The sequence below is a fragment of the Apodemus sylvaticus genome, chromosome 6 (genome assembly GCF_947179515.1).
Source record: "Apodemus sylvaticus chromosome 6, mApoSyl1.1, whole genome shotgun sequence".
In the NCBI taxonomy this organism is placed as follows: domain Eukaryota; kingdom Metazoa; phylum Chordata; class Mammalia; order Rodentia; family Muridae; genus Apodemus; species Apodemus sylvaticus.
Window position 1 is genome coordinate 78,569,588 of NC_067477.1, and position 13,322 is coordinate 78,582,909.

Below are 13,322 nucleotides of genomic sequence, written 5' to 3' on the forward strand. Positions count from 1 at the left end.
GAGGGAATGCTGAAACACTAAAATGTAAGCTCTCAAATGCCCTCATCTCCAGGGACTTCTTCCCTTTTCTCAATTGTGATAAGATCCAGAGTTTGTTTCTCTGTGTCAAAGGTTATAAATCATAATTCTAAAGGACTAAATAACGCATAAACCTTCAAAGACTGGCTCCACAGTAAGTGTGGGTGACTCTTAAAACAGTAATTATCTAGATTTACTTGATATATTCCTGTTTGTGTCATAGCTCATCATTGTCCACTGAGAGATGGAAACTTACAGACTATTTTTCTATTAAAATTTGGGTCTGTCTATTCTATCATAAGTGCATATAAATATGCATATAGTATATGTCTGTATGCATAGATCTAAGGTTTTAGCATTATGCAAACAAATATTTTTATTTTAATTATTAACTTTTCAGCTCTAGAACACACAGATAATGTAAGTAAGAATGATTGTAATAACAGTTTGACTACTGAGGATAGCTTGATGCAAATTTTTCAAATGGTCTTTCTGATGATAATAATGGCTAGTTAGCATTTTTCAGCATATGTTCGTGTGAGGCAGAATGCTAAACATTTCACATGCATTAGTTCCTTCAGTCTTATGCAGCTGTGCTCTTATTCCCATCATACATATGATTGACAGATACTTCTCAACAAGTACATTAGTACTTTTGATACTTGGCTACATGTACCAAAGCTGGGATTCTCACCTGTCTATTTTGGTCACAGAGACAGAACTATTTAATTAGTATACAAAGTTCTCCTCTAAATACAGATAAGATTTTTTTCCACAATGGTCCAAAAGGAATATGAATGCAGATATAATTCTAAAGCAACCTTTGGTGTTCAGTATAAAAAGGTGAGGCTTCGGGACTCACCTTCCAAGTAATCACCAAGTTGTCCGGCTCTGTCCCTAGTCCTTCCACAGCCGTGGGATTCTGATCTGGTTCTAGGAATGAAGCAGTCCACATGAGCAAGCTTCAGCTCTCCGGAAGGCATGCAAACCCCTCCTGTTTTCTGTTGGCTCCATGTGTTGCAGCCTTACCTGCCGCTTTTGTAAGATATGGCTCTGAGGCGTCGCTGGGCATACTTCTCCCGATGCTGTTCTCCGCCATGACTCGGAAGGAGTAGTTCACATAGGGAGACAGCTTCAGTTGGGCTGTGGTCTGCGTTCCAGAAACTTCAGCTTGGTGGCGCCACAGCCCTGCCTCATGCATTGCGTCTTCATATTCAATGATGAATTCTGGCCATCACACCACACAGAACACAAACCCAACACAATGAATTCAGTCAACGTAAGGACAGGTTGCCAGAAATACCTTGTGGCAATTAAGAATAGCCAGACAGGAGTGAGTTTTACAAGAAAAAAATAGCCTGTTAGCATATTCTGGGTTCAGTACTTAAGTTCTTGCAATATTTGGCATTTTCTTTTATTGTGCTGAGCTAGTCTTAGTTAAAAGTGTTTAGACCTGACCCACATATTCCAATGGGAAGTTTGAATATGTGAAACAATGCTCAATTATTGTCATAAAAAGAAGTAACTACAGTGAGTACAGCTAAGAAGCAGTTTTTCACTAGGAAGATTGACAGCAATCAAATATTTAACATCTTTTGTTGAACTCAGTACATTCTCAGACCTCCTGGGAAGTGTAAATTGATATACTTATATACAGGACAATTGAGACTATCTAACAATTTTTAACATACACAGTCTTTGAGGAGTGGTACTTCCAGCAATTGATTTTGAGCAAATGTGCTTACCCATGTGGTGTAAAAACACTTGCAAAAGAATCCACATCGCTGCATGATCTTCAGTTGAAGCAACCTACTTACAAACAACCTACATGCCTGCCAGTGAGGCATATGTAGCCAAATATGATCCACACACACTGTGGAAGACTCCGCATCAAGCTTTAAAACCTTTCATATTCTGATGTAATAAATGTTTTTGTATCCAAATGCTTTAGACTCTCATCTGACTTTATTCCCTCCACTGATGTCATCAAAGTGAGGAGCTGACACTTTCAAATGTGTCATTTTGTGGCAAAGTGCACTGGGAAGTGAAGCACCGGTGTTAAGATGAGGTCCTATTGCATATAAGCAGTTCTATTACAAACTGTGGGTCTGAAAAGGCCAGTTTCCCAATATGCAGACTGGACAGTAGCACCATCAGAAGCAGAAGATTAAATATTAATTTCAAGATTCATCTAGTGTTTCTGTGCTGGGTGAACTTGGCATGGCTAGAGTCATCAGAGAGGAAGGAGCCTCAATTGAGAAAAGACCTCCATGAGGCCCCACTACAGGCAATCCTGTAGGGAATTTTCTTAATTAAGGAGCAAGCAGTAGCCCTCCATGGCCTCTGTATCTGATCATGCCTCCAAGTTCCTGCCCTGCTTGAGTTTCTGGCTTGTCTTTCTCCTATGGTGAACAGTGATGTGGAACTGTAAGTCAAAAAAGCCTTTTCTCCCCAAGGTGCTCTCGATTATGGTGTTTCATTACAGCAATAGTAACCCTAACTAGGACCGTGGACACATATACGGTGATCCTTATAGATCTTAAACACAAATGATAGTGTGCTTACTTAATTAACATTTTCAGGAATTAATTAGTTGTACCAGAAGCTAAAACCAGGAATGGCTCTATCTCTGAAGAGCATCATACTTTGGTTCTAACACCAGAGATGAAGACAGTGCCAACGAATGCATTTGCAAGGAATCACAACAGTGTATCCCGCAATTGCTAGAGATATTGCTTTAGAAGTGGCCATTGGGTTTACCAGACATCAAGGCAAACCACCACATACTTGTAATGGGGCTATTGTTGTCGTCGCCTGGGGTCCATGTCAGTTGAACACTTTTGTCAAGTTGATTGGTCAATTCTAAATCAAAGGGAGGATTGGGGACATCTGTGGAGCAAACAAACACAAATGATTAGTTGTCTTTTTGAAAGACAGTTTTATTGTATTTGTAATACTGCACAGAGAAGGGCACCTTAGAGACATCACTTTTACTGGTCACTGAGCATGCAATGGAAATGACACAGACACACCTAAGGTTGCTGAGAACATGCACACCCAAGCCAACCCATCAGGAAGTTCTGCCTGCTTGCATTCAAAGAGACACCAAATCAGGGGTTGCCAAATCCACTGAAGCAAAGCACGTCCTCAGCATGCTCAGGATGTGTCCTCTCCGGAGCAGAAATGAGCACAGGCAGACATAACACCAAAGCTTCATTTCCAACAAGACAAGGAGGACTGAACAGTCAGGGCCGAGAGACAAACACAGAGAAGTGGCATGCACCGTTCTGAGGATTTTCAGTGTTCGAAGACACAGGGAAGGTTGGATCTGGAGGCACCCAGGGACTGCTTTTGAAGGAGAGAGAGGTCTCTGCATGCACAGGCATCCTCCCTTTCAGACAACTCAGTGACTCAGAGCTCACTGAGGAGCAGGGCTGCCTTCTATAATTGTGCTTTTGAAATTAACTCTCTTCTCTGAGACTTAAACAAAGCAAAACAAAACAAAACAACAAAAAAAAAAACTTTGCTCCTAGAAGGATCTCTGAGTTCTAGGGGACTAGCAGGCATATAAATATGGAATCTTTTTTTCTCTTCAGTAAGGCAGCTTTACATGTCCACAGAGGGTAGGCATTTTAGAGAATGGTTCAGTGATTCTATGCAAAATCTAGCTGAGATTATGCTACAAAATTATGTCTGATATTTGTGTGCTGAATAAAGGTGAGGTTTCTAAAATAAAAATTTTTCTGGAGATAATTTCTGGTTATTTTCCAATCTCTGAAAAATAACAGGACACTGTTAGGTCCCTACTTTCTTTTTTTCATTCCCTGATGACTTTCAACACAAAATGAGTAAGTTTCTCAGACATAAAACATTAATGTTGTCCCCTAGGTGTACACTGCTTAGAAATGGAATCTCAAAACAAAGTATTTCTTTAATGTTGATTATTATTGTTATTGGTGTGTTACATTTGTTTCTGTGTCCATATGCAGTGTGGAAATGCATACACTCGTGAGAGAGCACGGAGGACAAAGGCTGATGTCTGCTAGGGGTCTGACTACTGAACTTCTAGGATCTGCCTGTCTCTATTCTCCAACAGTGAAGTTACAAGCATGCACTGTCATGTTCCTCTTATGTATGGGTACAGGACATTTGAACTCATATCCTCTTATTTTCTCAGCAAGCACTCTTATCCACTGAATCATCTCCCCAGTTCCTAGATATATCTTGAAAGTCAAGTAAAATCCAGCTTTCAGAATGATTCTAAGAAACAGCTTTTTCATTCTATAAAATATGGATGATAGATTTGTGATAAATGATGTATGCTACCTTACCATACAAGGAATCTGTCAAAGGGGGGGGGGTTTATAAACTGGAAACACAATGAGCAAAATAGTCTGACCTTACAATATACTATAATAAGAAATAATTGAGTATGTTAAATGAAGCCCAGGATAACTGGCAGCCATTTTCTTTAAAGAAATCAATGACATGACAGAGAAGAGAAGGGATATCTGCAAATGGGAAATTATTTGACAGAAGACAGAGAAAGAAGGCTCATTAGTTTACCGTAAATGGGGGCTGGAGTTGGAGTAGGAGCTAGAAAGGACATTAATATAAAGGAGTTTAATCAAAACTAGTCATGGAAACAGAAGAAGACAAAAGCAACACAATAATATATTTTTTTAATTAAGCTCTCTACTTAGCTGTGAGGTGAGACATTGACAAATGGGTAGGGACAGTTTAGGAAAACAAAACCCCTCTGAGTCTAGATTAGAGTTTACTTTTCTTAATTTTTTTAAATAAATCTCATTAAATATGCACATCAACCACTTTGTCTCAGTCTGTATATCTACACAGAGCATATTTATATGGAAATTGTCTCCTGAAAGGCTTCTCTAGAAGAAGAAAACCACTCACCCTTGTAGCCATGAAAATGTAACAAATATTCAGTAATTACAATTTTCTTTCCCATCTAATCTGGAAAGCCTGCCCGCACTGTGTTTGTCCTTACTCTTACCGACAACTCTGAGCACAGCACTGGCTGAAGCACTGTCCAAGGTTGTGTTGGCTGCACAGGTGTAGGTGCCGCCATCGTCATCCTTTACATCAGATACCACTAGATGATCCTTGTCAGTGGAGAACCTGTAAGCAGAACAGACACATGAAGAGCCACCGAAATGACAACTGGACATAGCGGACAACTGCCTTCCCAGCAGGCAAGGGACTCTGTGGACTTGATAAAAAGAGGGCTGATAATCACTTCAGTAATTAGAGTGCACCCCTATATGTCACTTCAGTAATTAATAAACCTGAAAACATTGGATAGAAGGGATATTAACTCTGATGGTTTTTAGTCAGGCTTATGGAGTCTTAGGAGATTCTGCAGTAACCCTCCAGGGTTGGGGCCAAAAGTCACATGGTATACCAAGAATATGTACAATTATGGCATGCCAATTAAAATAAAAATCTTAAAATATTTAGATGATAGATAGATAGATAGATAGATAGATAGATAGATAGATAGATAGATAGATGGTGTTGCTATCTTCAGACAGACTAGAAGAGTATGTCTGAGTGAAGAGGGAAGAAAGAAATTACGTATCTAAAACTAGTAATGTTTAAAATACTGGCACAGAGTTGGGTGAATTCCTGATGATGGAGATGGGATTTCTGCTCATTTGTAGAGTGCAGCTTAAAAAGTGTGTTGAAACTTCATCATTAAAATTATACAACCATGGATGTTGTCCAAAATCTGGTGGGATTTTTGCATCCCAAATCTCATAGGAGATCAGCATCCAAAGCCCAACATTCTCAGGCTCTTATTTCAAAACCTTTTAGTTCTAAGTATTTCACCATAGGAAGGAAATATGTATCTCATAATTTTGTAGGCAGTTGACTTCAAACAATGAAACATGATGCTGTAAGCCTTTGACCAAGAGCAGTGTATAGAGAGAGCCAAGAGGAAAGAAAGACTCTTGACATACCTTTCATCATTGGGCAGCTCTCCATTGTCCTTCAGCCACATAATGGTGGGGATTAAGGTGTGGTCATGTTTCACTTTGCACTCAAAGGACACCGTGCTGCCCCTCTGAACAACTGCATATTCAGGTTGTTTAATGATCCTGGTTGGATCTAAAATTCAAGGTTATCATTATCCATTTTGGCAAAGCTGGAGAATTTGTTCCAGGTCATATAGTACTTGAAAAAGTCTCATTAACAATGCCTTACCTTTGATTTCCAAGTGAACTTCATTCTTTGCCATCCCTAATTTATTCCGTGCAACACAAGTATATGTCCCTGTACTATCCTTTTGGGCCACAGGAATTTCTAGCGTTCCATTGTCATGTAAAATATAAATGTCTTCATGAAGGGCGCTTCCTTTAGTCCCTTTAAACCTTCATTACAAAAGTTATCAGAGTGAGAATAAAACACACAGAATGCGTCCAGCCACAAGCGTCAAGGTCAAAGACATTTTGCACCATTACAGAGGTTAGATTTCTGCTCTTTCTTTTATAAAGTGGACACGAAAACATCTGTTGAGATTTCACTTTTCAAGTTACAGAATTAAAAGCATTGTTCAAAGCCAGAAGGGCTTTCTACAAGCAATTCCTCTGACATCAGAGAAAAATGGGAAGAATGTACATAAAACAGGCTGGTACAAAAATAAATGGAGTTTGCTGAATTAGAACAGCTAAATACAATGGGCTGTAATTTTATGAGGTACACAATTAAATAAAGACATTACCATTTTATCCTTGAATAGTTGATAAAATAGGCAAAAATAAGAGTATATTTTAATATGCCTTTTTCCCTTTGTAAGATAACATTTTAAAGCCATTTTGATTTCAAGGCTCAGGGATTATATTCTAAAAGTAGGACCAGCAAATGTTAAGGCAACAGAAAGGAAATGTGTGTGTGGTAGGAGTGGAGACAGATGAATGGGGACAAAGTCGATCTGGGCTCAGTATTAATATCCTCACCTTCACTAGGAAATCTGTCTGTGCTCATGTTTCTCTTCTCTGTGGTTAAGGTTGGGCCTGGAGAGACTTTCCTTTATCCCCAAGCCTGCTGTCACCCTCCTCTCAGTAGCTGCAGATCAATACATATCTGCTCTAACTGTTCCTCACATATTCTCAGCAGCTGCCGTCCTCCCCTTGGCCGGTTTAGCTCTTCTAAAGCAAATAACCTAGCAACAACCGAAGGTCTCTGCCCAGCAACAGAATGTGAATGTGGATGGTCAGAGGGGAGGTAAGAGTGCACAGCCTCTCCTCCAGCTCCATAAGGTTTTACTTTAGATTTATTTAGTTATTTTATGTAAATGAACATTTTCCTTGGCTATATGTATATGTGCCACATGCATGTCTGGTGGTCAGAAATGGGCATAAACGTTTCTGGATTCAAGTTACAGAGAGTTGAGAGCCACCATTTGGGTACTGGGAATCAAACCTAGGCCCTCTGCAAAAGCAACAAGTATTCTGAACCATTGATTGAACTCTTCATTCCCAACCCCAGGGTATTTTATTTTCAAGAACATGTTTCCTAACCATGTGAATAGTATCCTTCAGATACTATTCATAAAGTTCCATGCAATGCCCTTGGCATTGTGAAATATGGCAGCTTCAAATCTTAGAAATAGTTTATATATAAATAGTAGAGGACTCTGGTAGTATACATGTTACATATGTGAACGTATTTATTATACCCACAGAGTGGGTAGTTAATAAACGTTTGAGAAAGATTAAATGTACTATAATATGGTCTGTGCATTGTATTTTTTCTGTTTGTTTTTGGACTAAAACCAGACATAATTAGACTTAAGTATCACAAAATAAAGGGAGCCATTACTTACCACTCAATGGTAGGCATAGGAGACCCAAAGAAGGCACAATCTAGCAAGGCAGGCCTGTTGGCAATGACCTGATACAGTGTGTTTGCTGATGTGAGAATACGAGGTGGTTCAGCTAAAACAGTTTTAAAAGGTACAGTGAATACTAGATACATTTTAGGTGTATAGTATATTTATCACATTTTGTTTTAGGTTCATTAACGTTTCTGATAAAGTACAACCAGCATGATATTTCCCATAAGTTCTGTACCTGTGGCATGAGCATAGTCACTCAACATAGACAAAACACCTCCTAATGTATGTTTGACACATTATGTGAGTGTTATTCAATCACTGATTTGCTTATCTGTATTTTCTATGCTGTTTAATTATTGATTCTGTTATGTGTATGTCTTATGACACTGAGTATCTTCTCATGAAAGAATGCAGTTATTTAATTATTTTAGTAACAGCATAGTGTCTGGCAGGAAAATTTAGTAACAGCATAGTGTCTACTATTGCTTAATGACTGACCCATCATGGCTCCAGACCCAACAATGGGAATATTGGAGACACATAGAGAAGGCAGAAAAAATGCAGAATGGGAAGTGTGATTTCTGAGAAACAGAGATGTGGCAAAAGCCTCTTAGAGCCAAGGAAGCAAAAGGCTGAAGAACATGAGGAGAAAAACCATAGGCTAGGAAAAGATAGGCTCATCATATGCCTGATATATATACACAAAATATATAAGAAACTCAAAGAACTCCCAGAAACAGATTTTTTAAAAAATGGGTAAAAGACTCAAATCCACATTTCTCAAAAGGAGACACACAAATGGCCAACAGAGGTGTGAAAAAAATCACTATCACTAATTATAAAGGGAAACATCAATCACAGTGATGTATCTCTTGATACCTGTTAGAATGTCTGGCTGTAAACAGACATACATAAATGTTCTTTCAGCCTTAAAAAAAGAAGAGAAATTGGGGCCTGAGACATAGCTCAGCCCTTAAGAGCACTTGTTGTTCTTCCTGAAGACCCACATTCAGTTCCCAGCGCCCATACCTGGGGGCTCCCAGCTGCCTGAAACTCCAGATCCAGGGGATCAGATACCTTTTTCTAGCCTCTTCAGTCTCCTCCACACACATATGCCATAGACAACTGTGTCTAGGGACTCACATAGACACAGATATAACAATAAATAAACATTCTAAAAAGGAGCAGAGGATCCTGTATTTGTGGTACTAATGAATCTGAAAGACATTGTATGAGTACTCAGAGTAACACATATTGCATTCATGTTACTGAAATATGAAACCTGAAGATGTTAAATTAGTAGAAATAAAGCATGAGAAGAAACCCAGAGATCAAAGCTGTTTCCTCAGCTTCCACCATGAGCTTTCCTCAACCACAGAGCTTCTGGGCAATTGTGAAGGAAAATGGTGAATCTTGTTTGGCTTCCTTATGTTAGTTTTGTTTGGAAAAGCAACACACTATTTGAAAGAATTCAAGTATAATTCCTGCTTGCCACAAGAATAATTCTTACATAAATTTTAAAAATGTAGCTTTTGGTAATTTTATCCATTAGGAGAGATGTAGTGTTCACACAAGTCAACCATTTTATAATGTGCTTGAGATGATCATAGTTTCCTACATTTTATTTTGCCATATTTTTACACATGAAACAATGTATATCTTGACTTGGATAGAAAACAAGCATTATGAGTAATTTAGTTCTTTATGTGGGAACCATGAAGTTGTTTTTGAACTTCTCAGTTTCTGCAGCGCTAAATGAGGGTGGTTCCATAGGCTTACATGTTTGAATGCTTGCTTTGCTGTTGGTAGAACTGTTTGGGAAGGATTAGGAAATGTGGAAGTGTGGCTTTGTTGGAAAAGCTGTGCCACTGGGGATGGGCTTTGAGGTTTCCAAAGCCCACACCATGCCAGTTGACTCCCAACCTCCCTTGCCTTGTAATTGGTGTCTCATCACGTAAGCTCTCAACTACTGTTCTAGCACCATGCCTGCCTACCGACTGCCATGCTCCCACCATGACGGTCAGGGACTTTACTACTCTCTGGAACTGTGAGCCCCAAACTGAATGCTCTCTTTTATAAGTTGCCTTAGTCATGGTCCTTTGCTATAACATCAGAATAGTAACTAACTGTCTAAGGATAAAAGAGCTGCCATATCTATTGCTACCATGAACAAACACTATTTTCCTTTTGAAGAGTTTAACTGTCAAACCACCAGTGAATGGAACAGCCTGTTTGATTATTTCTGCAGCAAAGAATATGCTATATAAAAACTGTATGAGAGAATTACAAGAATAGACAAAAATCACCACTAAGGCAATATGTATATCTTATCTACCCTTGTATATTCTTTGTACTACACATTGCAGGTAGCAAAGACATAATGCATTTTTTTTTTTTTTTGCTGAATGAGCAGAAAGTAACAGCCATCATTGATTTAGTTTTCCATGTTTTTAATAAAGGAAGAGCTTACCGAGCACATTTACAAATGCATTTGCTAGTAAATATCCATACTTGTTAGAGGCATTGCACTGATAAACCGCACTTGAGCTTTCTTGAACATTTGAAAACATAATGGTATCGCCATCTATTTTTCTGCTGGGGTCATCGAGAGCAACTGTTTGAATATAAAAAGAGAAAATATATGTTTCTTGCTGCTTAAAAGATATATGTTAAATGTGCAAATCCTGAGAACTATATTACATAATTGGGAAGTAAATACAGGCTGGTCTAGGTATATGCATCAGTAAAAGGAAAAGCATCCAGGCAGAGTTTAGTTATCACACACAAGCAGGAGAATATGTACAATGCTCATTTAGTGTTGTGTATGTGGATAGATTGCTCTTTGACACCTAAGACTGCTTAAAAAGCAAGCCCATGTTGGGCAAGAATATCAAATTCAGGAAAACACAGGCATGTTTATAAAGAATCTAACTATTTAAAAGGAGGCAAGTTAATTATTCAAAGGAGGGAGGAATAGCTCCTCATAAGATGGGAAAATATGCTGGCTAGTTCAAACCTGCATTCATTGAAGACCTAGTATTTAAAATAAATAGACAAATAAATAAAGGTATGCATAGGGAACTTGAGAGTCAGGAACCGGAAGATATCCACTTTCCTGCTGGTCACATCTGGGTCTGAGGAGAAATCAGCTGTATAAAATTTCTCTTAAAGACCCTTTTTAGCTAAATCCCTTAAGTACTTAAAACATGTTATGACCAGGATTGATCTATGCTGAAGTTGGACGAAACTGGCTGGGTGATACAGGATGTGAGGATTTAGTCCTAAGCAAGGCAAACAACAAGGAAGTGCTGTACTGTGTTGTGTTGTGCTGTGACACACAAATTTCCTTTTCTGAAAACTAAAGCCTAGATCAGCACCCGACATTATTTTAAGAGCAAAGTGCCTTAGCATGCTGACCAGAATTAAAGTAAGCAATGCTACCTCTCCCTCCGGAATTGACTATGGAAACCATGGGAGGACTGTCCTTTCATTCTAAACACATTTCTATTTCTGTGGTGACCAGAAAAGGCCTAGTATAAAAGAATACATATATCACTGTACTGAGACTTCATTATCACTTTGAAATAAAAGAATCTGGCTCACCCCTGGCTTATTAACTCACTTTAATAAAAACGTATCCAGCTATAGTTATACCACAAGTTACACACCCAAGTATTGTGCCCATTCATTCTGTAAGAGTTTCTTACCACTACAACTTACCTCAAATCTACTATCTTCAAACAACACAAAATTCACTACCTCTTTGTTCTCCAAGTTGGAAGCCTGACAAGAATCCCACTGGGCTAAAGTCAAAGTCCCAGGAAAGCCATGTTCCTTCTTCATATTACAGAGGAATCCACTTCTTTGTTCTTCCTGCTTTCTGGAGGACTCTTAATTTCTTAGTCCATCAAAATGTTGGGTATTTTTTTTTCTGTTCATTCCTCCTTAATCACATTTCTCCCTGACCACAGCTAGGAGAGGCATAGCACCTTTGAGGGTTCTTGTGATGGAACTGGGTTCTAAGCAGAAACTTCAGAATCAGAAAGCTCCTACTCACATGTACAAAACCTGTCTTTGCTACAGGAGGTGACATGTTCACAGGTTCCAAGGATTAGAATGCAGACATCTTTGTGAGCCATTATTTTAGCTATAGCACATTCTGACTATGACATGTGCAGTCCAACAGTCCTTTAGATGCTTCATATCAGAATATTCTAACAACGTATCATAAATTGAACTTGAAGACAAGTTCTTACCCTCCAAGGACTATTAAAACTTCAACTTGTGAGCTAGCTCTCAGGGAACAATTAATGCCCTTATTCCTGAGGTGGCATAATTGTCTTATAAAAGTAGTGTTCAAAAGTCTGGCCACAATCAATGGCTAATATGTGTGACCATCTTAGAAGTATTTTTATTCTGCTAGTGATAAGGTATATCAAGATACTTTGAATTGACTCCTTAGCTTATGTCTGCAATTACTGATTAAAATTTTTTCTAAATGCCCTAAGGAAAACATTGTTCTAAACATAATACACATAGAAGTTGTAATTCTTTCAACAGGGCGTAGACTCTATCAGTAAATAACATTAGAGAACAGATGTTACATCATCTGTCTCAGGAAGTGACCTACAGCACTGTAGCAGTGCTATAGCAGTGACTATAGCAGACAGTTATGGATCTGAGAGTGAGGTACATGACAGGGAAGGCCATATTTCTTATCCTAGATCTTAGCCTTGTATCATTGGGGCTTTCTGATGGACAACACTTGTAGGCATATCTGTTACCTGACTTAACAAGGCGTGCTGACACATGAGCAGGACCCCTGGCCTCTCCTGCTCTGTGGGTTATTCTCAACAGATGGGCTTAGAACATGGACATTCAGGGTTTGGGCTGCCCAGGAGGTTTTTGGTGTCCACCGTTCACCCACCGTGACTACTCCTCTAAAGAACAGTAATGGGTGTGACATGCAGGCAGAGCACAGTATCTGAACTCTTAGCATGGCTAAACACCATAGGACAAAAGCTCCTCATATCCCTGAACTTACAGATTCCTAAAATCATGCAACCATATTCCAATTAATAATATAAAGTTCAATTTTATGAGATTAAAATCTTCTGGAAGACTGTTACACAACAATGTGAATGTATTCAACATCATTCTACTGTGTATTCAAGGATAAGTTAGCAAAAGTGAACCCGGGGTGACTTAGCATTTTACTGCTATGACCATACACCATGATTATGGCAAGTCTTATAAAGGACAACATTTAATTGGGTTTGGTACCAGCATAGTGGGGTATTCCTGTGACAACCTCACCATGTTTTGGGGAGGACTGTGGAAGAACTCTGGAACTTTGATCTAGAAGAGCCATTGGGATGCTAAGAACTCTGGGGGATGAGCTGTAGGAGCTTTAAAGATAACATTGAGAACAGTGAAGAAGATG

General features: G+C 38.9%; 1 protein-coding gene across 7 annotated transcripts in view; it reads right to left on the reverse strand.

The window, feature by feature from the left end:
- The window catches only part of Nrcam (neuronal cell adhesion molecule), a 62,701-nt gene that overhangs the window by 28,657 nt on the left and 20,722 nt on the right, over positions 1–13,322 (reverse strand). For all 7 annotated transcript variants that reach the window (XM_052184725.1, XM_052184723.1, XM_052184726.1 and 4 more), the window contains 8 exons: positions 10,350–10,493; positions 7,868–7,979; positions 6,247–6,413; positions 6,003–6,150; positions 5,036–5,160; positions 2,806–2,907; positions 1,048–1,245; positions 881–951 (listed from right to left, as the gene is read on the reverse strand). In XM_052184725.1, coding sequence (XP_052040685.1) covers positions 881–951; positions 1,048–1,245; positions 2,806–2,907; positions 5,036–5,160; positions 6,003–6,150; positions 6,247–6,413; positions 7,868–7,979; positions 10,350–10,493 — 1,067 coding nt within the window. The remainder of the gene's footprint in view (positions 1–880; positions 952–1,047; positions 1,246–2,805; positions 2,908–5,035; positions 5,161–6,002; positions 6,151–6,246; positions 6,414–7,867; positions 7,980–10,349; positions 10,494–13,322) is intronic.